Source organism: Pinus tabuliformis, chromosome 5_2, assembly GCF_031772625.1.
Source record: "Pinus tabuliformis cultivar Carrire ecotype Pingquan chromosome 5_2, CPIR1, whole genome shotgun sequence".
Taxonomy (NCBI): Eukaryota; Viridiplantae; Streptophyta; class Pinopsida; order Pinales; family Pinaceae; genus Pinus; species Pinus tabuliformis.
In genome coordinates this window covers 327,216,511-327,241,006 of record NC_142306.1, presented here as the reverse complement: position 1 = coordinate 327,241,006, position 24,496 = coordinate 327,216,511, and the positions used below count along the sequence as shown (strand labels likewise).

General features: G+C 39.2%; 1 protein-coding gene across 1 annotated transcript in view; it reads left to right on the top strand.

Annotated features, from left to right (window-relative positions):
• The first annotated feature begins 5,570 nt into the window (after window positions 1-5,570).
• Window positions 5,571-24,496, top strand: part of CTEXP (kinase family with ARM repeat domain-containing protein) — a 341,359-nt gene continuing 322,433 nt past the window's right edge. The window contains exon 1 of the mRNA XM_089436322.1: window positions 5,571-5,929. Within this exon, the coding sequence (XP_089292448.1) occupies window positions 5,801-5,929 (129 nt within the window). The 5' untranslated portion in view covers window positions 5,571-5,800. The remainder of the gene's footprint in view (window positions 5,930-24,496) is intronic.

Sequence of the window (24,496 nt, the reverse complement as noted above, 5' to 3'; positions counted from 1 at the left end):
TGCTTGCAATGCACATACCCATTGCATACATGGGCTTTGTAGTTGCAACCAAAATTTGTCAAGGGACCTCCCTAATAGTAGTGCATTGAACAAAATAATTTGTGAATGTACTAAAGGATACAGCTTTACCCTATAAGCTAAAAAACTCCTGTAAAAGGGAATTGCCAAACCAACATGATAATGTTGTCGCTTCCTATGAACGAAGCAAAGATACATTTTTTTGCTTGCATTAGACACACCCATTGCTTATGCGGACTATGTAACTGCACCTTGTTTGGTCAAGAGTATAAAATTGAACATAATACTTTGTGAACAATAAATTATTGAGTTGTTGATTGGGGTAAAAATACATCACAATGATGAGTTGTCAATTAGGGGAAATATTGATCAAAACTACAGATATGATAAGACACAAGAAGCAACATGTAAAAGTTGTTGACCATTTGAAAATACTACCTACCAACACAAGTTAGAAGTTCCATTTCATCAAAGGAAAGTTACATATTATGAAGAACACAAGGCTATAAGGAAATTCATCACTGAAAAAAATGAGCTCCTTTAATGCAACTCTGCGAGGTTTACTTTCTAATAAACACACAAAGTAGAGAATGTTATGGTGCTTTGCCATAATAAGGAGCTATTGGATGGGAGCCAATGTTGCCACCAAGAATAACTAAGGCACATAAGGGGTTGTTAGAAAACAACACACACCATTTGAGGTAGGCATCAATGAAGAGAAATTGAGAGGCCAAAGAACCCCACATTGTTGAACAATAGTGGGTTGACAACACTTGCTCCCACCAACAAATTTTTAGAATAGGCAACACTTGTCAACCTCATGGTGCACATTGTCTCCACTCAACAATCTCATAACACTTGTGAGAACTATAATGTATTAACAATAATTGCATAGTTAGAGGATTTATGGTGTTCATTGTGTTCTATTCCTTTATGTTTAGTTATCACCAATCTCTTTAAATAATTGATTCCATGCATTTCTTATATACATGAATGCACATTCCATAACATTAAACCCTATCGAGTTCATGGTTGTACTCTTATACTATGCCTTAAAGCATGGGTCATTTAATGTATTAAGAATGTTGGCACCTTTAGGTGTAAACTCCATCAAGGTAGAAAATATATTGTGGGTTTCATTTCGTCTACAAATGTTACGAGTGTAAATATTGAATTTTTAATCCATGCGTAAGCTTACTTGTATTTCTTTGGCCATGGGTCTTAGATTGTGACATCATAAATGCTCCAATATGCTGATGGTGTAATCCAAAAAGGTGGTGCCCCTCCTATAAGATAATGTTTGATTGGTTGTAGGGTTAATATGCTTGGTTGTTGGACCTCCCTCTATCTCCTTTGTGTGGTGTGGTGTGTGGCCGTGTGTGGGTGTGTGTGCGTGCGTGCGTGTGTGTGTGTGTGTGTGTGTGTGTGTGTGTGTGTGTGTGTTATAAGTCAATATGCTCATCCATGATGTATTGGAATTGTTTTTGCAACTAAAAAATCTCCTCTCCTCCCACCCCATGATTGTTGTTGGGCTTGGTTCATGAGAACATAAAGGACTTGACATGTTGTGATCCTTATTATAATGGGTAAATCAAAGGAGGTAGTGGTATTCCTACCAATGTAATAGTTCATTAGCCATGGGGTTGATATGCTTGTTCAACTTTCTCTTCCCTCTTTAATGTAGTCTAAGGGTGTGAATAACAACAATTCAATACACCTATCTATAGCGCCTTGGAATTATTTACATGACTATAAAATCTCTTTCTGTGTCCTCTCCTAGTGCACCATTTATGAGGAGAAAGTATTTCAAAATATATTCCCTTGATCCACCATGTCAAAGATTCCCTATACCAACCATTAAGCTTCCTAAAGGTTGCTGGTTATCTAATACAAAACTCAACTATATCAAAGAGGCTCAATGCAAATGATTATCCATTAGATATCTTGCATGGAGTTTATGCCTTAGACATGATATTGTGATCACGATGGAGCCAATAATGTTTCCACAATTCCTCTATAACCCAAAAAACTTAGGGTGAAATTGATAACTCAAATTTTAGACTTTGACTTCTCACAAGTAGAGACACTAATCACATTGAATCATTACATTCTTTTTTTTATGACCAATTTTCTTCTATGATGCTTAATGAGCACAAAAGTATTCCATGAAAACCTTTGAAATGGAGACACCTACCACCATCTCAACACCATCATTTGTATTTGAAAGCACATGGTATTTATTCATGCCATGAGATTTAGATTTTTTATTCCTAAAAAACAGCTCCTGTGCGCTCCATCATTCCTAGCATAAGGGACTCAATTACTACAAGGAAAAAGGTCAAATAAATGCCTTTGCAAAGCTTCTTTAGTATTTAGTGTAAGGCTTATTATGATTAAGTTTTGCTTGATTAAAATTGAGTTTTTTGTATAATTATAATGTTTTGTTCATTACAACATCTCTAGTAAGGCATTGAAAGGTCGTTTTGAGTGAGGTAGATGCTTTGTTACATAAAAGCTTTGTAGATGAGTGTAAATACTTAGTTGTAACAAGGGAACCATTAACGAGATAAATATGTCATCACCTTTTTCTTGATATAAATGTGTATCTTGACTATTGATAACAAATAATTTACAAGGATTTTATAAACAGACGGTGGGTCATGCATGCAATGTCTACATGTGCTGACAAAAGTCAGGAAAAACTTCAACAATAGGCTCTAACACTGTTCATTTATAGACATAATCCCAAATTGAGCAAAAATCACACTACAAACACAAAACTTTTCCTTTACAAAACATAATCAGTTATACATGGAAATAATGTGATTTTGGGCACTTAGATTGGAAAAACATCCCACATACCCCACAAGTCGCTAAAAGGGTGTGCATGGAAGAAAACACCCCCAAGGCCACAATGAAAATAAAATAATTGAAATTTGAAACCCTAAACTCGGGTAGGTCATCAACCACAATGCTTTATGAATGAAACAAACATTACAACCTCACCAACTGAGCCAAGGGGATCAATAAACCAAGATGACAAGGCTATTATCTTGAATCTACAAGCCCTGTAGACACACACACACACGAGGTATTCACTCACACCTCACTTTGATAAAGAAACCTCCCTAAGAGTAGAAACTTGAATGCAATACTTTGTGAATGGACCAAGCACTATAATCTGACCAATTAAACCAATGATTCCCTCTAAAGGGGGGTCACCAAACCAATGTGATAAGGTTTCCACCGCTTATGTATGAGGCTAAGAGACACTTTCTTGCCTAAATTCACACACCCATTACCTACAAGAGCTTTATAGATACACCCACTTTGGTCAATAAACCTCAACAATTGAACGTTAAACATAATGCTTCGTGAACAGACCAAACATCACAACTTGACCAATTGATCCAACAACTCCCCTTAAAGGAGGATCTTTAATCAACATGATAATGTTGTCATCTTCCATGTATGAGGCCAACAAATGATTTTTGCTTGCGATGCACATACCCATTGCATACATGGGCTTTGTAGTTGCAACCAACTTTTATTAAGAGACCTCCCTAATAGTAATACATTGAACTAAATAGTTTGTGAATGTACGAAAGGATACAACTTGACCCTCTAAGCTAAAAAATCCTCTAAAAGGGAATTGCTAAACCAACATGATAATGTTGTCACTTACTATGAATGAAGCAAATATACACTTTTTTGCTTGCATTACACACACCCATTGCCTATGCGGACTATTTAACTGCACCTTGCTTGGTTAAGAGAATTCCTCAAGAGTATAAAATTGAACATCATACTTTGTGAACAAAAAAATTATTGAGTTATTGATTGGGATTAAAATACATCACAATGATGAGTTGTCAATTAGGGGAAAGATCGATCAAAACTACAGATACCACAGGACACTAGAAACAATGTGTAAAAGTTGTTGTCCATTTGAAAATACTACCTACCAACACAAGTCACAAGTTCTATTTCAACAAAGGCAAGTTGCACATTATGAAGAACACAAGGCTATAAGGAAATTCATCATTGACAAAAAAATGAGCACCTATAATGCAACTCTGCGAGGTTGACTTGTTGATAAACACAAAAAGTAGAGAATGTTATGGTACTTTGCCATAATAAGGAGCTAGTAGATGGGAATCAATATTGCCACTAAGAATAACTAAGGCACATAAGGGGTTGTTAGAAAACAGCACACACCATTTGAAGTAGGCATCAATGAAGTGAAATTGAGAGGCCAAAGAACCCCACATTGTTGAACAATAGTGTGTTGACAACACTTGTTGCTACCAACAAAATGTGAGAATAGGCAAGGGAAAACAACTCTAGAGCATATTGAGAAGCCGACCATGCAAAGAATGATAAGCACAAGCAAACGACCACCAAAACCATGCCACGACTAATGCCATGATATCCTTTACAGGTACCATGACTCCACTCATCTCCTTGCAACAACCCCTCCTTGCACAACTTGGCCACCATCCCATGCTTTGTGATTTGTTGGTGAAGCTCTAAGAGGATAAAGGTAAACACTTTTAGAGTGAGAGGGAGGTGACCAATGCTTCATCTCTTTCAATCGCCACAAGTGCTCTAACTTTGAGCACATCCTTGTAGCTCACATGGTTCACCAACCTCTCTCTAGTATGTTAAACTCCTAAGGAGGTCTTGGGATTGAACCTAATGAGTTATTGTGCTAGTGATTATGGCCAAATTAGATTTGGCTTAACATGTCTTCTCAGATAAACTTATTGCTTGGTTATTCCTATGTATACCAATCAAAGAAAAAAAATATTATTATTTTTTATTCCAAGGTAAGAAAAAGGCTCACAAAACTTAGGGCTACTAGCATAGCCTTTATGAATACAATCTCAAGATGCCAACATGCAACAACATCATTGTGGATAAACAAACCTTGGTCACTTGAAATAACTCATTGAGTATGATATAAAAGACTAGACTTCCACTTTTAATAGTTTCCTTTGGGTTTTGGACCATTAACTTGTTTCGTTACATTCAAAGAATATGAACACTTAACGAATCATAAACAATGTTAAGTCATAATACACCCAAATAATGATTTTTTATTACATAATACTTGCAAATAAGCCAACATCCCTTTTAACCACCTTGCAAATTATTCCTAATAATAATAATAATAATAATATCCATTTTTAAGGACAATGTTAAGTCATAATACACCCAAATACTAAGTCGAAGGCATACATACTCTACCCCCCTCTGGTTTTGAACCTGTGACCTCTTAGGAAGAAACACATGCTCTTAACCATTAGGCCCACTCAACCTGTATGAAATCATATCATTACAGGTAACATTTATCCTTAACCTTATACCTACAAGTTAATACCATCCACAATTACAACTTAACCTCTTTCCTAGAAAAATTAAATCTCAAAAAACCAAGTACACGAAGATTCTTAATTAAAAGAAATACATTTATGTAGTGTCTTTCCACACACTTTCCATGATATCATCTATTATTGTCAAATTTGGTTGAAAGCGTTACCCCACGTTTGTATATGTGCATAACGTTGTATAAATGCTTCAGAAAAATAATCAGAGAAATGAACGCTAGCGGAAGTGTCATGGTCGGATTTCCAACTCTGGCGTAAAAGCGCATCCTTGCTCAACACTCCTCCGTCCATAGCAGAGGAGAGTAGAGCGGGGCAGGGAAAGGATCGGGATCCGGTGAACCGGCCAGCAACAGCAGATTCAGGAACATTCGGAAGATTTAGAGGCCGTGAAAATGCTGAAATTCCTCAAGGGCGTGGTGGCGGGATCTGGGAGCGGAGGACTTAAAGAACTTCCCTACAATATCGGGGAGCCTTACTCATCGGCCTGGGGTTCATGGATACACTATCGAGGAACTTCCAAGGTATTTCAACCAAAAATCCCTTGGTTTCCTCATTCTAACGGATCCTGTACGATTTCAAATTTCAGTGTTCTGGCTTTTATCCATTTTAATTTGCTCAAGATCTCGAAAACCAAGGGCCTCATGCTTAAGATCACGAGTTCAATTCCTTGCAAATGACCCGTTTTTCGCACATAATGTTTCATAGCAGCCCTATCGCCGTATTGAATCTGCCAGCGAGGAATTTGTGGCGATCATGTCTTTATCACTATGGGTGTCTGGCCAACTGAATTTTCTATAATCCCAAACTTTCTTTATGAAATTAAAACAAATAGGGAATGTGTTCGTCTGGCCTGGGAGCTACGAAGAGCCATGGGTTCTACTTTCTGTCCCATGTACACCCTATGATTTTGTTACCGAGACCTACGTCTGGCAAAATCATGGTATTTAAACAGATAGGTTAATTTTTACTTTTAGGGTGGTTAAATCCCTTTTGATTGAAGATGGTACAAAAGTTATCACAAGATCTGCCTGACCGTCTGACTACCTTGGCCTAAGGTTAGCTATTTGGTCAAAGTAATTCAGGACGCACGTGGCCTTACTTGTATAGAACACCATATCAAAATGGAAACTGTCTTTAAAAGCACCTTTGCAATCACTGAAACAATTTTTTTGGCTCAACACAATCCACTCCTTGATAAATTTCGCTCCATCATACTCACAAGGAGTGAGTTTGCTGAGTTTTGGACCCAGGTTACCATCACCGCAAATGCTCCGACTTTCTGCTAGGCCACAATCCAATGGACATGAAACATATATAACTATTGTCTTGGCTATAACTTGTTTAGATAGGAGTCCTGTGTTCATAAAGTCAACGGGTTTAGAAATCAGAAACAAAACATAATAACAGTGTTATACATAAGTTGTCTTGATTTTTTAATGAGCGGTATGACTATGTCAATATCCCACCTCTTTAATGGACTTCATAAAGCAGAAGCATACATGCATAAGGTTATCATGACACATCGGCATGTCTAGGTGCCTTGTAATCAACTTCAATAGTGCTGATATTTTAACATTATGGCTTTTTATGGAAGGTTGTAGAAAGTCTTGTGTATGTTTCTCTCTCTCTTTATATATCCATACAATCTCAACTTTTTCCATGATCCAATGGATGACCAGTTTTAATAGGAAGCATCTTTTTTCGTCATTGAGTCTTGAGATTTAGCTATAGCAAGAGGGCAGTTTTTTCTTTTTGGGTGTTGAGAAATGTAGCTTGAGCAGGAATTTCTTCACATTTTCAATGTAAACATGTGGGAAGTGGTTCAAGACATTTCTTTGGTGACCTCATCCGAAAGTTGATCATTAATTCTATCTTGTAATTCCACTTGAACATTTGTGACTTAGATTAGGATTCAATCTTATTCATACATCTCATGATTGAGATAGGTGGCAGCTCGGATTGAGAATATTAGTTGCTAAGATCGAGGATATTAGTTATCCTCTCTCAAAGCATAACTAAAACAAGTTAGTAGGAATCTCACAGACATGAGAAGAGAGCTGGAGGAAGGAAGAGTGAATTTGGAAGATAAGAAGAGCAGCTCTACTAAAGAGACCAACAATTGCAACAGGTCATACAATCTGTACACCGTTCTGTCTTTTCTTCATGCACATGCCATACATCTTTGGAACTAGTCGTACACATTTAGATTTGGCCATACAATGTATTGCCGGAGTGTGCTTTATTGATTGAGGGGGGAGAAAGAGTGATTTGCTATCCAAGAAAAATATAAATAGAGCTAGCTGTACCCTCTCTTACACAGGTTGTACATTGTGTTGAGGTGATTTAATGATCACACAATTGCTGGTTTGAAGCAGCTTGCAGATGGCACCTTATAAGCTTTGATTAAAGGAATGAAAAGATGATCCGAAGGAGAAATCCTTGTGTATGTGTTTCTGTTCTATTGCTTTCATTGTTCATTTTTTTAGCTACTGTGTGATTGATGCTATGTTCAGAAATTTAATTTTCTATTGTTAAATAAGTTATGTTTTGAGTTATTTAACCTTAGGACAACAGTCTCCTAGGCTTGGAATAATTTACATGGTATTAGAGCTATTTCTTTGATTGAGATTCCCAAAGATTTACAATAGTAAATGAATTGCCGGAAAGTACTAGCAGTTATAGAATTTAAATATTTATTTTAAATACTATTTTTTAGATCTAGGAGTTTGTAGTTTGTGCATTAGATCTTCATCTTAGAGATGTCTTCAATTAGTCTTAGAGTCATGCATTAGATCTTAGCAATAGCTTCAATTAGCCACAGACTGAAGGGTAGACTGGATGCTGTCTCAGATTTACTGTCATGGATAGTGAGGGTTACAATCTTATTGGAAGAGAATGATCTCTGGGATATTGTCAAGGATTTTGTGCCTTTACCTATAGGTTCAAAGTAGTTGGCAGCTCACTAGAAGGAAATGAAGGTCAAGTGGATGATCATGGATACCATTAAGGATTTGATCCCTCATACATTCAAGAAGGAGATGGCAAAGGAAGTTTTTGGTGCCCTAGTAAGCTTCTACCAGAGGAAGAACATAAACATAAAGATGATATTGTGAAACAAACTCAAATCCATAGAAATGACTAGATTAGATTCAATCACGAGTTACCCTATAAAGGTCATGCACAGTGTTGCACGATCCTTCCTTCCCCAGGATCTAAGGGCAGAACTGCGTCTTGTACGAATCCTTGGGTGATCCTTTGGTGGAATCGCGGATCTGAAAATTGGATCCGTGGTTTCACCGGATTGGGCTGATTCTTGGATATCTGGAACCACGCGGGCCCAATCTGCAGGTCCAGAATTCCTATCTGTGGTTTTAGACAGGGATCTGCCTCAGATTCGTGGTGGATTGAGCATGGATCCCGAGCAGTTCCGAGGGCCGATAGGTGGATCTGCGGAGGCAACCTTTTTTATTTATTTATTTTTTAAATTAATCTGCGGTTCCAGATAAGGATCTGCCTTGGATCTGCAGCGGATCGGGCACGGATCTGGGCAGATCCCAAGCGGTTCTGAGGCCCGACAGGTGGTTTCGCGGAGGCAACCTTTTTTATTTATTTTTTGAATTTTTTTGAGGCTCTAACTTGGGTTGGGGGTGGGTTTATGCTGAGTTAGGGAAAAGATAGATGGGGTTAAAAGCCATTTCCCCCTCTCTTTTCCTCATTCTTGCATCTTTGGAGAGCTTGGAGAAGAGAGGAGAAGAGAGGGGTTTGTTAAGAAAGGCTTCAGGAGAACTTGGAGGAGTGAAGGAGGAGGAGCTGGGAGGAAGTAAAGAAGGGTTGCCATCTACAAGAGCTAGTAAGGTAAATGCAAACCCCAAACTCCCTCATTTTTTTGTCATTGTTGTTTGTATTTTTTCTCCTCCCTCTCCTACTCTTTCCCATTCCTTTCTCATTTCATTGTAGGTTGTCCATCTATATTCATATTCCAAAATGGTGTTCATTTGGGTTATATGTATCATTCCACTTTTGGTTTTCATGATGATGTTGGGGAGTAGGAATAGAAGGGAAGAAGAAAAAGAGGATAGTGTTACACATATGAGTGATCCAATGTATGATGAGGAGGAAGGGTTTGAAGAGGACATTGAAATGCATGAGGGGAAAGCATTGACACCCTTGTGGAATTATGTGACCAAACTTGAGGGGGGAAAATGTGGTGGAAGCTACAAGTTTGTGTGCCCTCATGGTTTGTTGAATTGGAGTAGCATCGGATGTGCTCTAGCCACGAAATTTGGTGGAGAGGTTAGGGCACATGAGATCTCCAATACCTAGAAAGGGTTTGGGCAGATTCTAAATAGCCTGGAAGATATTAAAATAATTAATATTTTTTATGGAGTCCCTAAGTCTAAACTTAGGGAAATTAAAATATTAATGTGAATTAATATAAAATTGTGTTAGAATGGTCCAAAAGACATGGATCAAGCCAGATCTAATCTCGGCCGTTGATTTGTCAATGAGAAAAGTATAAGAGGCTTGAGGGTCACTTGGAGAATACACCAGAGTGATCAGTCATTCTATTCTCTAGAGCGGGGTTTGCTAAGAGAGATAGAATCAGTGATCAGTTGTAGCGAGGGGCAGTGAGTACGAGGCAGAGAGGCAGGGACAGTGTCGAGAGACCAACGCAGAAGCAGAGAGAGGCAGACGCAGAGCCAGAGGGAGCCACGCAGAGACAGTAGAGATTGCGCAGAGCTAGAAAGGGCTTGCGTCATCCACGCAGAGGCTGCAGGAGTGACGTAGAGAGCCAGAGAGGTTGCGTAGAGCCTCAGTAGGTTGACGCAGAGGGTTTCAGGCTGACGCAGAGGCCAGCAGGGCTGACATTGAGCTTCAGATTGTGCTGGAGAGGGGTTTCATGGAGCATGCTTTCCGAATACCTGTTTCCGAAGAGAGGTATTGTTACCATATTTTTTTTTATCTCTGCCGGGTTAGCTAGTTTGGCACCCAGTGTACTCAGAAAAGAACTGCTTAATAATAAAACCCTCAGATAGCTGCACCGGTTTTCCCGCATTGGGTTTTTCTGGGGACATTAGTCCAAGAATAACGGTGTCATTTGTGTGCTTGTTTTTGTCTCCTTCAGTTGGTGATCTGTAATGTGTTGAGCATGCACTTGTACTTATTTTCAGTATTTACATGGTAAATAACTTGTTAATTAATAGAACAAGTAGGTAAGAATAAATCAGTAAAGTGCATGGAGGGTTTCTAACTGTTAGACTTAGAAACTTCAACATGGTATCAAAGGGTGGTTGCAGATCACAGGAGAACTGAGGACATCAGCAGAGCAGAGCAGCAACAACATAAAATAGCTGTCCTAAGTGACAAAAGCTGTTCCTAGCAGCAAAGCAGCAAAGAAGGGGTGACGCAGTGCTTGCGTCATCAAGTTTGAGCCAAGAAGAGGCTGTGCAGAGGCTGAAGGAGGCAAAGACAGGCTCATGCAGAGGCCAGGAGGGCTAACGCAGTTGGCTGAGGGAGCTAGTTTGCCGGTGCTGGGACTGCGTAGAGCCTAGGAGCTCTCACCTTCAGGTTGCTGGGGTTTAGGAGGCTGTGGGTAAGTTGCAGAGTGGAGCTGGTGGGGTACTGTAGTCAGAACAGTACCTAACAGGGCAAGGCCAAGGAGGAGGGAGTTGCTACCGAGGGTTTCTAGTCGAGAAATCTGGATCAGTGGTGCAGTTGCACAGACGATCAGAGTAGGGGGCATCTCAACATCGACAGAAGGGTTTCCAGGAGGGAAATCAAGGCTCAGAGGGAGTCACATCGAGAACTTCCAGGAGGGAAGTAGAAGAGCAACATGGCACTACACGGAGTAAAAGACCAGGACAGACTGGACGGAGCCTCAAACTTCGTAGTCTGGAAGGCCATAATCTTATTTGTACTTGACAGAAATTATGTCAAGCACTTCGCCTTGAGAACGATAGAGATCCCAATTGACCCAACTAATAATGACAAGTAGGAGGAGGCATTGGTGAGGGCCAAGAGCATCATCCTTGACGGGGTCAAGGACCATGTAGTACCACACATTGCCGAGAAGGAAACGACAAATGAGATGTGGGAGGCCCTAAAGAAATTGTACCAGCATACTTATGTGTAGAGAAGGATGTTACTAGAAAATCAGTTGCAGTCATACCAGATGAAGAAGGGATCAACTGACTTCCATAGGGGCCATGCCGGATCAGGAATTGATGGCGAGAACAACCCTGAACGCAGTCTCAAAGACTGGGAGGTATTTGTCCAGAGTATACTGGGCAGAGCGACCCTTCCACATTGGGAGGAAATGTGGGCGACTCTTTGCCAAGAAGAGATAAGAAGGCTAAGCAAGGTGGCAAGCAACGACAAGGGGATCAGAGTCAAGAAAGAGGAGGACGAGGATGTTTCCCTAGCATCTGAGGGAAAGCAAGAGAAACAGAAGAAGGACCTCTCCAAGATCAAATGCTTCCACTATGGGGAGCTGGGTCATTATGCGACCTAGTGCCCAAGGAAGAAAAACAAGGGAGAGGCCTCCGAGACCAAGGCAGTGCCGACAAGGGCAGAGAAGGAAGTGGAGACGGATGATGACTGTGCCATGAGTGCACACACACCACTTGAGCAGAATTGGGAGACATCGAGCTGTAGTCAGACGGACTACAGGAGATGAGGGGCAGGATCCTCGAGGTACCTAACCTCTTGGATTAGACCATGTTACGGGAGCCTCGAAGAGGAGTAGCAGGATTGGCGGATGTGGGTAGAGACGGATGCAGATGAAGCGACAGAGAGAGCTACAGTGCAGAATCCCCAGGACAGTGCGAGGCTAGCAGGCTGCAACAGTGCGAGAGACACGAGAGTGTTGCACCAGTGCAGGATGACATAGAGAGGTGTGCAATGGTGCGAGATGAAAGGAGTTGTTGCAGCAGCGCAAAGGTCAGTGAAGGAGCACTTGTCAGCGACAGAGGGAGCTTTAGCATCAGGAGTACTCTAGCCTGACAGAGAGATCAGAGTTGGGAGATCAATTACTTACTTCTCAGTAACTGAGTTGCAGTGTAGCAGTTAGCAGTGGTAGTGCTATGGGCAACACGATGCAACATGATGAGAGGAGATGTAGTGTAGACGCAAAAGTGACAGTGGCAGGGCCATGGGCAGCAGCATGGATGCAGAGGGAGCTGTCGTACAGATGCGGTAATGGCAGTGGCAGAGCTATGGGCAGCAGTATAGGATGTAGCAGTGCAGAGGATGACGGGCAGCAAGCCTAGCATCAGCACAGGGACCAATGCTAGATGATCAGGGTGATACTCAGTAAGGAGTATTGCTAGATCACAATCCTCGCTAAGAGGGAGTGTTGAATTGGGGTAGCATCGAATGTGCTCTAGCCACGAAATTTGGTGGAGAGTTTAGGGCACATGAGATCTCCAATACCCAGAAAGGGTTTGGGCAGATACTAAACAGTCTGAGAGATATTAAAATAATTAATATTTTTAATGGAGTGCCTAAGTCTAAACTTAGGGAAATTAAAATATTAATGTGAATTAATATAAAACTGTGTTAGAATGATCCAAAAGACATGGATCAAGCCAAATCTAATCTTAGCGATCGATTAGGGACTTAATCTCGGCTGTTGATTTGTCAACGAGAAAAGTATAAGAGGAGGCTTGAGGGTCACTTGGAAAATACACTAGATTTATTAGTCATTCTATTCTCTAGAGCGGGGTTTGCTAAGAGAGATAGAATTAGGGATTAGTTGCAGCGAGGGGCAGTGAGTACGAGGCAGAGAAGTAGGGATGATGTCGAGAGACCAGCGCAGAAGCAGAGAGAGGCAAACGCAGAGCCAGAGGGAGCCACATAGAGGCAGTAGAGACTGCGCAGAGCCAGAAGGGGCCTGCGTCATCCACGCTGAGGTTGCAGGAGTGACCCAGAGAGCCAGAGAGGTTGCACATAGCCTCAGTAGACTTACGCAGAGAGTTTCAGGTTGACGCTGAGCTTTAGATTGTGCTGGAGAGGGATTTCGTGGAGCAGGCTTTCCAAATACCTGTTTCCGAAGAGAGGTATTGCTGCCAGATTTTTTTTATCTCTGCTGGGTTAGCTAGTTTGGCACCCAGTGTACTCAGAAAAGAATTGCTTAATAATAAAACCCTCAGATAGCTGCACCGATTTTCTCGCATTGGGTTTTTCTGGGGGCATTAGTCCAAAAATAACGGTGTCATTTGTGTGCTTGTTTCTGTCTCCTTCAGTTGATGATCTGTAATGTGTTGAGCATGCACTTGTATTTATTTTCAGTATTTACATGGTAAATAACTTGTTAATTAACAGAACAAGTAGGTAGGAATAAATTAGTAAAGTGCATGGAGGGTTTCTAACTATTAGACTTAGAAACTTCAACATGGTTGTCATGGAGGAAAACCATATAGTGGTTTATATACTTGTGTGAGGAGGCATCTTTGTGGGGTGATGGACAATGATGAGAAAAAGGGTCTCATGGGAATAGCAATTTGCCCTAAGATTTCAATGGAACAAAGAAGAAAATATGTTGAAATAGAGGAGGCTGCACAACAACAAAACAAGAAATAAGAAACTCATTATGAATCAAGTGCAACCTCTAGATTTGGTAGCTCATCTCCTCATGGTGCTTCCACAACCTTTGAAAATTGAAGAACAATAGCAAATTTCCTGAATGTTGCTGGGAGGGATGATGTGGATGGAAAGGTGGTCCGGTTTCTTGGTGCTTGCTATGTACCATTTAATGTGCTTCACTCTTCTTATTGGCATGATATGGTTAAGGGCATCAATGAAGCCCCAAAAGGACATAAGAGCCCCAACTATGAGAAAGCTAGAACTATGTTATTAGAAAGAGAAAAAGCAAAGGTTCAAAGAGCTTTGACACGTTTTACAAATGAGCAGGTGGATTGTGGGGTATCCATTGTATCAGATGGGTGAACAAATGTTAGAAATCAACATTTGATAAATGTTTTTGGTGTTTCTGCTAGCGGTGCAATGTTTCTTGCAAGTCATGACTCCTCCTCCATCAATGCAACTTCCCAAAGCATTGCAGATCTCCTATTGAAATCAATCAAAGATGTTGGTCCTAATAATGTGGTTCAAGTGATCACTAATAATGCAACAAATTGTAAGGCAACCATTCACACATCTTTTGGTCTGGGTGCTTGTTGCACACATTGAACCTTTTGATGCATGATATTGTGAAGTATAAAGAATGTGGATGGATTAATGAGTTTTACAAGAAAGGGAGTAACTCATTAAATTTAACACAGGGCATATAAGGGTAAACTACTTTTATGACACATATTCCAAGTTATAGTTGCTTAAACTTTCAAAAACAAGATTTGCAAATTATTACCTCACATTTAGGCCGCTAGTGAAGGTGAGACAAGCTTTAACTAATATGGTGACCTCTGAATCATGGGATGACATTAACACTGATAGAGGTGGTGATAATGTAGTCAAGGACACTGTTCTTGACAGTTACTTTGGTTACAGATTAAATATGTTTTGCAATTCACCAAACCAATTTATTACGTGATCAAGTTTATAGATTCAGATCGACCAATAATTGGGGAGATGTATGAACAAATGGATAACATGTTGGGGTAGATTAAAGACATTGTTGAGCCTAGAAATATCACCTTGTACAATTATATTCGTGTAGAGGTGGAAAAATGATGGGAAATGCTAAACATTCCATTGCATGCCATAGCATATGTTCTAACACCTAAATACTATCATCCATCATGGATTTCAACACCAACACTTTGGGGGGGGGAGTAGGAGAAAGCCACACCTAGATCCGTAGGTTTTATCTGGTTATATGAAAGCATTGGATAAATTAGTCCCTGATGAGGAGTTTATCATGCTATGGAAACATTTGAGCAACTATACACTTGGCACTGGTCCATTTGTGAGTAATCATGCAATTAGAGATCGAGGGAATTTATCTTCTCTAGAGTGGTGGAACATGCATGGAGGTGCTACTCCACTTCTACAAACTTTGGCATTTCAGGTGCTATCACGAGTGGTAAACACTTCTTTTGCAGAGAGGTGTTAGAGCTCTTATTCTTTCATCCACAACGTTAAAAGGAATAGGTTAAATCTAGATCGGGCGATTGTTGTCCCATTATTGTGACAATGCAAAGACTAATAAAGACCTTAAGCTTTGGGACAAAAATCCAGAGGAAGCCAATTAGGAGGGTTGAGTGTTGCGATTAGAGAAATTGGAGGATGACTTTATCCAGGATGATGATGATCGAGTTGAGATGCCACCCCCATCCAGTCCCATGGTTTCTAGGTTCCATGCTTCAACACCAACAATAGGGGCTTCATCTTCATTGCTGCCATCTTCTTCATAGCCGCGATGTGGAGGCTCATGTATTGCTTGTGGTAGAAGGAGAGATTAGTAGATATATTCACAGTTTACTACTTTTGTCATAGATTAGACTTGTAATCTTGTTGTGAATTTGAACTTTTTTGTCTTACTCTTCCTAGTTCATTGTGTACTTGGTGGTGATCAAGTGGCCTATTTTGTAAACATTATTATTTGAATTTTGGACATGGCTCATGTTGACAGTTGCTCACTTGCTCACTTGCTAGATAAGTTATTTGAATGTTTTATGATTTTATCTTCTAAATGTTTTATGTTTTATGATATGCTAAATTGCTAATGCTTAAAAATTTGATGTATGTTTGTAATTGCTAGAATCTAGATGGTTGATGCTCGAATAATTAATCATTGATGTACAATGGATGCCATATCTATCTTGATTTATGTACAAATATGCATGTTTTCATATCTTCTACAATTAATTTGGTATTTTGGATGTTTTTATTGAATATAAATGCAAAAGAATAAAATATCCAAAAATCTAGGATGCAAAGTGTCTCAAAAGTGTCTACTCTTTCTATATATATACACACACGCTTCAATAACGCTCTCTAGCTTTCACTAGTATGTGGTCAGGTAAATCTCATAGAGACTGGCATTTGGATTTGAAGGAGGGAAAAACTAGGGGTTCGTGTTTTCTATCGATATAACACCTTCATGGTATTGCCTTATTTATGGCAAGATAAAAAGATGAAGAACCTTTCCGCTTTTTTCCCTCACCTGTGTCCTGAGTGATTCAGAGTATTTGCTCGAAGGGTTCGGAGTGAGTGAACGATTTGCCGTTGGCGAATCAAGTATCTCATTTGAGGACCTTAACTATCCATATCACAATACCAACAAACTAGAACATATATATATATATATATATATATATATATATATATATGTTCTAGTTTGTTGGTATTGTGATATATATATATATGTGTGTGTGTGTGTTCTAATATATATATATATTAGACTCTTTGCTTCTTAGATTTTTGGAAAATCACTCTTATGATGCATAGCTTCCAAAAAATGTCCCCGCTTCATGCAACATTTGTGATAAACTTGCAGCAACTAGGGAGAAGCTTGTAGATTTAGAGCTGGTGAATGTGGTATTGAATTAATTGTCAGCTTCATGGGAACCATTTGCCAAAGTATTTGTTCTCATGACAACCTTCCTAATTTTAAAAGGATGTGGGCTGACTTCATCTAGGAGGAGACTTCGATGGAGTCAAAACCCAACAATAAGGCTAGCCCTATTTAGTTAGACTAACAAGGATAGAGGTAAAGAACTTAGCAAGGTTAAGAGAAAGAGTGAGGAGTCAGTCTCATAATAATAGAAGGACTTGAGTTGTTGAAATCAGGTTGTCATTGATGTCAACCTAAGCAGTAGCTAGAAGAAGGCCCACTTTCACGAACAAAAATGACAAGGAAGATTAGGGTTCTTGGGCTCAAGACTGTCTTCATTAGATAGTCCTTGTCACAACAATTCTAATGACAGGTGATATTTCTCATAATTCCTCACAGTTGAGGAGTTATGCCCTTTTAAAGATTGGAACCCAATCCAGTGGCCAAGGAACCCCAAGGGAGATGTTACAAGAAAATTTTATATTATCCAAGGAAATTAAATTAAATGAGCATATCCCATTCTAGTCAAAGTCAAAAGGGGAGGGAGATTTCTTCAAAGATAATTGATCAAAATTTAAATTCAAATGGTCCTAAAGTTGGTGCGAATTTTTTTCTAGCTCCAAAATTAAAATTGAAATTTCCTTTTCTCTCCTTGATCAAGCCGGCTCCATGAAAGAGCCCCCCTTCCATCACTATAAAAGGAGATTTGTTCTCCCTCCAAAGGCAGTCATTTTTGAATGCTCATCTTTGAAATTTTCTTTCTGAGATTGAAGTCGATGACCTAGAGTAGTCAAGCACATTTAAAGAGGAGGTTGAAAGTTTGAAGATAGTCTTGTTTTGGGTTTAAGGGTTATCTTTCTATTTGGATTTTGGTTTTTGCTGGGCTAATGAGGTCATTTTAAGACCATTCGACCCCTCCCTTTTTGAGTTTGATTCCTGGGAAATCTTATGGAGCTCTGGAAGAATGTTTTTAGCCTCCTTCAGAGGCTAATCTAAACATCTTCTGTGGTTATTCGGACCTCTTGAGATAGCGTTTGTTGTACATTTGTTGATGCAGTTTCGGCCTAACTAATACAAAGAACAAGCTCTGATGTCAAGCAATGTGTGAAGGCCGAAATCTGATTTCATGAGCAGTAGGGCACAAATCAATGACTTGATTTAACATTGGTAAGTTATTTATCTATCCAAGGCCATGATCGAATTTGTGTGGATCTAGATCTGTGCACTAGTCCATGAGTATTTAAGGCCTAATCAAGATATGGCAAAATCTTACCAAGCTGATCAATAGCACGTTTAGGAGGTCTAATATGCAACTGAGAGTACAAGGCATAATTGATTTAAGATCAAATTCAGATCATCCTTGTGGTATAACTTTTGAACCCTCACTGAGATAAAAGTGTCATTTAATTTTGAAAAGAAGCAGACTTTGTCGAAGCATAATCCAATTCTAACTGTGGCTAATGCGAAGCCCTAATCTGGATTATTTATGAAGTTTGTTGCAAATTTGAAGCTCGCTAAAATGTATCCATTATGTTAATGTGAATGAGGTAAATTTGACACAAGTATGAGATCTTGTTCTGGAATTTTGAAGCTCTGTGACCTATTTAGCTCTAAGGTCTATTCTGCAGTATTAGCTCAAAAGCATACTTGAAGTCTACTAAGGGTTTAGGTCAGTTCTAACATCATTTGAAGTTGAACTTGTTGGCACATCTTTTGGATGATTTTCGTTGTTTTGAAGGCAGTTTGAGGCTATGCATGACATACTTAGATCAACACCTTTCTAAGGCTTTATTCAGTGACAAAATTTGGCTGAGGTAGTAGGGCTTCAAGGCACACTCAGAACTTATGTTGAAGACTGTCATATTTGATCTAAACCTATATCTCATGTTACAGTTTGATTCATCACTGAGCTATTTACTTAAGGTAGGACTTGTTGGAAAATCAAAGTGGATGTAGATTAATGTTGATTTTCCTTAACTTGATAATTACTTGTGAACTTTGTTGGCTTCTTATTAAATTATTTGTGTTTTTCTTTCTTGTAGCAATTATCAAAATGTAAACATGAAGATCACAAGGGACAATAGACACAAGATATAGGCTTCATGCCAATGCAAAACCCCACAATTTAGGGAAAACCCGAACAATCAGATCAAAATGAGACCTTCAAGACCTGAAGACCAAAGTCAAACCTCCTCCAAGCTTCAAGTTAGCCCTTCAAGATTCTTCTCCAAGAGAGTCAAGGTCCACCTAAGTCAACAAAGGTCTAAGTGCCTTCTTTCTGCAACTTCCAATGTCTTGACCCTCTAGATTAGGTTTGCAACTTCGGCCTATAGTTTCGGTCTTGTAGCTTGCACCAAAAACCCTAAAAGTCTCCATGTGTGAGCCAAATAGGTCATAAATCAAACTTCTCTTCTTCGTTTGGGTTCTCTTCCTTTCTTCTTGCCCGCACTCTCCTTCTTAGGTATAGATTGACTTCAGATGTATCTTTATGTCTCTTCCAATGAATCAAATCATCCCCTTTATATATATATATATATATACTTTACATGTGGTCGAATAGCCCATTATTAGGCCGACTTTCACTTGATAAGGCCGACTTGAGCTTGGAGGATTTCTTAACTTTAAAGACTCAAAAATTAATTCTTTTGCATGATACAATATGCCCAAATGGGTCTTATTATTTATATATTTGAAATTGACTCTCTTGACTCATGACAAACCCTAGAAGCATGAAGAACATGCTTAGCCTAGATAACCAATCAAAAGAAGCATGACACCCATGCTTGAAAATAATAGTTTTTCTTTCTTCTTTTGTTATATCAGAAATACATAGTGACATGAGTATAAAGACAATTATGAAGACCGAACCTAGTTACTTTTCCAACAGGACCAAGGATTGAAGTTACTTCATCTCAAGGATTGACTAGGGTTTATGATCTACAAATTCTAAGATATATGACTGTACTTCTTGTCAATTCATAATTGAAACATCTTCAAAGGAAAGTCATCAGTAGAGGTCAAATCAATATTGAGTGGTAGAAGACATAAGGCATCATCAATAAAGGTACACTCTTTGCAATCAGACTTGAGGTATGTTCAGTTGAAGTAAATTTGTTTTTGCAACAGAGAAATAGAATTGTTGGGAGGTAGATCTAAGGTGTTGGGATCTCATTGCATATCTGAAGCACACTTTAGTAGAAAGGGAATTTTTGCATATCCTTGTAAGTGAGTCATTGACCTTGGTACTGGAGCCCATAGTTCACTCTTTCATTTTTATATTGTCAGGGTGATAGGGTGGTAGGAGAGTGAAGTCTCCTTGAAGTTGGTGTCTGAAACTACTTTAGGGTGGCAGGGTGGTGTAGGAGCATCCTTTCAAGAGTTGGAGCTACCTGATAAACCTGAATGCTTTTCTAGAGTACTAGGGAGTTGGAGCTTCCCTTTCAATTGGAGCTGAAGTATTTTTGTACTCACAAAGTATTAGAAAAACGTTCAGTGGTTTTTCTTCGGGAAGGGTTTCCACCAAAAGTCTCTTATGCACTGTTCTTGTGATGTGTGGATGTTTTGTTTATTGTTAATGCTTTGAAAATTAATAAATTACAAATTGTAATAAGAAATACCGATTCATCGCCCTTTTAGTATTTACAACATGAGTAAAATCAAGTTCTTCATTTGGCATAAGAATGGTCATTATGCATCACAATGTCCAAATAGAAAGAAGGGTAAAGGGAAGCAACGATAGAAGTATGTGGTAGCCTCTACACAAACTCAATTGAATGATTTTTAGGAAAGTGTGGTATGTGTACATTGGGGCATCTCGTCATATGGCATTAGCCCATTAGTTGTTTCTAGTTTAAAGTAGGACTCAGGGGTTCAAGTTGAGCTTGGTGATGATGCCAAGCTTGAGTCGGATAATTCTTTAGATTTTGACGATGTTTTGTTTTCTCCAAGTCTCATAAAGAACTTGCTTTTAGTTTTGACTATGGAGGACAAGGGCTTTGCAGTTGAGTTTAGGAACCAACAAGTCCACATCAGATCCAAGGAAAACTACCCTAGACATTCCTTAGGTAATAAGGGTTAAAGAAGGTAGTCTTCACCGGTTGTAAGGTGAACATGTCTGAGCCCTAGTTCATAATAGTGATGGCTTGTGCGAGTTGTGGCACAAGAGGAGGGGCACCTACATCATAGAGTGTTGCTTGTTTTGAGAGAGATTGTCACAAGCCTCCTAGTGTTTAGCATTGAGCATTAGGGTGTATGCAAAGGGTGCACACTTAGAAAGCATACCAAGGTTGCCTTCCCAAGCAAGCAAGCAAAGGTTTAAGGAGATTTTAGACCTAGTGCATTTGGATGTTTGTGGAGCAATGTTAGTAGCATCAGCTTCCTAAAGACCAAGGTCTTTAGTAGGTTCCAGGAGTTCAAAGCTCTAGTAAAAAACTAGATAAGGAATAAGATCAAAGTCTTGAGATTGGAAATGGGGATGAGTATACCTCTAAGGATAGGGTTTTCGCAAGGAGGTAGGAATCAAGAGGGAGCTAACTATTCTATACAACCTGCAACAAAATGGAGCTATGGAGTGGAATAATTGATTCATCATAGGTGTTGTTAAATCCATGATTCATGACCAAGGTTAGCCAATGTTTCTCTGGGTAGAGGCATGCAACACAACTATCTACATCCAAAACTAGTAGCCCCATAGAATATTGGAGAATAAGGCATTGTAGGAGGTATTCGTCAGTGTAAAGCTATAGTTTAGTCACTTTTGCATCTTTGGTTGTCTAGTTTATATCCATGTATCGGTTGAAAATGGGACTAAGTTTGAACACTCCAGTAGGAAGGGTTTATTTATAGGTTTCTGTTAGACTTGAAAGGTCTACAAGGTCTATATTACAAAGTAGAGGTGAGTAGGAATATAAAGATTGAGGAACACTCATCCAGGAAATCCCATGAGCCTATTCCAGTGATAGAGAATGATGAGCAAGAAGCTTGGAAGGTTGAGCCAAAGTCAATATTGATTTTTAGAGCAACACAACAACCTTCCAGTGAAGAGGAGGAGACAATAGCCCCTTCCACTTTTGTTGGGAGTCCTTGATGGTTCACTTAGACATTGAGGGATGCTTAGGAGTGTGTTGAGGCTCCTAGGTGCATATTTAGAGAGAGTAGATCTCTAAAGTAGTTTCCATACTGCATGGAATTGATGTACAACATCATAGATTTTAAGCTTTCTAACTTTTAGGAGGTGGAAAACCAATGGGTTTTGGAAGGATGCCATGCTGGTGTACACCTCCATCATGAATAATGATGTTGGGACATAGTGCTAAGACTGGAGGGGAAGTTAGCAATGAGTTCCAAGTGGCTCTATAAGAGCAAGTATGCAGTAGATGCTAACATTGAGAAGTTCAAAACGAGGGTTGTGACAAGAGGGCTCTCCTAGAAAGAGGGAGTGGACTATGAGGAAACATTTGTTCAGGTTGCCATGTACACTTCAATTAAAGTAGTTATGCTCTTAATTTCATTTATGGGATCGAGGATACATCAGATGGATGTGAAGAGAATTTCCTTAATGGGATTATTGAGGAAGAAGTATACATTAGAGCAACCTCAAGGCTTTGATATAAATGGGTGGGAGTCCCATGTTTATAGGCTTATGAAAGCCTTGTATGGACTCAAGTAGGAATCAAGAGCATGGTATTCTGGGATAGATGGACATCTATAGGGTATGGGCTTCACCAAAAGTGAAGTAGATCTTAACTTATGTCATATATTTGTTGGGAATGATTTGTAGTTTTATATGTTGTATATAGATGACTTGTTTCTTATAAGTGTAGAGAAGATCATTGTAGGTTGAAAAGTAGACATGGTAGTTGAGTTTGAGATTAAGGGCATCTACATGATGCATTGCTTCTTGGGTTTGGAGGCTTGGCAAAGCCTAAGGTAGATTTTCCTTGGGTAGGGTAAGTATGCGGTCGAGATTCTGAAGAGGTTTACAAACCTATGGCCACACCTTTAGAGTTGGTAGATCCCACATTGTATAAGCAATTAATAGTTTCCTTGATGTATATGGTCAACACAAAATTAGATATATGTTTTGAAGTGAACACCTTATGTCAATTCATGGTGGAGCCAAGGTAGGCACATTGGGTAGCAACAAAATGTTTGCTCATATGTTTGGGGGGCACAATGGAGTATGGTTTGAGATATCTTGGAGATGTGAAGCTATAGGGGTATTCAGACACTTAGATTTGGTAGGTAGTGTAGTAGATAGGAAGAGCACCTTAGGATGTTGCTTTAGCTTGGGATCAACAATGATATGTTGGTTTAGTAGGAAGTAGAGTTCTATGGCACTTAACACAATAGAGATAGAATACATGGTAGCTAGAATTGCTTTTTGTGAGACCATTTGGCTTTGTAAGTTACTTGTAGGGTTGTTTTATTAGGGGTTGGACCCCATAATCATTGACTGTGATAATCAAAATTACATCAAACACTTTGAGAGTGCAATATTTCATGTTAGGTCCATGAATATGGAGATTAGATATCATTTCATACAGGTCAGGATATAGAAGGGAGCAATGAAGCACTAGTATATTCCCATATATTAGTGGGTCGTTGACATTCTGACCAAGCCCTTAGCAAATTGTACGTTTGAAGCATATAAAGATATATTTGGATTGGTGCAAAATTCCTTCTTGCTAAGAGGTGGTGTTAAAAAATGTAGCTCAAGTAGGAACTTCTTGCACAGGTTTATTATGAATGTGCATATGCGGTTTGAGACATTTATTTTGTGATCATCTTGTAAAGGTGACCACTAACTCTATCTTGTAATTTCAGTGGAAAAAAAGAAAAAGGGTGAAAGTCTAATATTTTGAAGTCAACTAGTCTTAGGAATATAAATGATATATTCTAGTAGTTCTAGAACATTAAGTGACTTAGTTCAAATTTTAATCTTAGCCATACATCTCATGATTAAGATAAGCGGTAGTTAGTATTGAGGAGATAAGTTATCCTCTCTCAAAGCATAAATATGACAAGATAGAAGAGATCTCACGTGAGAAGAGAACAAGAGAGTTGGAGGAAGGAAGAGTGCAAAGAGAAGTGTAGATTTGCTAAAAAGACCATGAAGTGCAATAGGCTCTACAACCCACACCACCATTATCGCTGTTTTTTCTTCACGCATAGGCTATACATTTTCAGATCTGCCCATACACCTTGAGATCTAGCCATACAATGTATTGCTGGAGTGTGCTTTAGTGATTCAGATGGGAGAAAGAGTGATTTGTTGTCTAGGAAAGGAAAAAACATAGTAGGTTGTACTGATGTAGCTATGCCCTCACTTACATAGGTTGTATACTGTTGTTTGAGGTGATTTAATTATCGTACAATTGCTGGTGTAAAGCAGGTTGTAGGGGTCACCTTGTAAGCTTTGATCAAGGGAATGAAAAGGCGATTCAAAGGAGAAATCCTTGTGTACGTGCTTTATTTCTTCCACTATTCATTTTTCAGTTACTATGTGATTGATGCAATGTTTAGAAGTTTGTTATCAATTAAATTTGTTTTGAGTTATTTAATGAGAGGACAT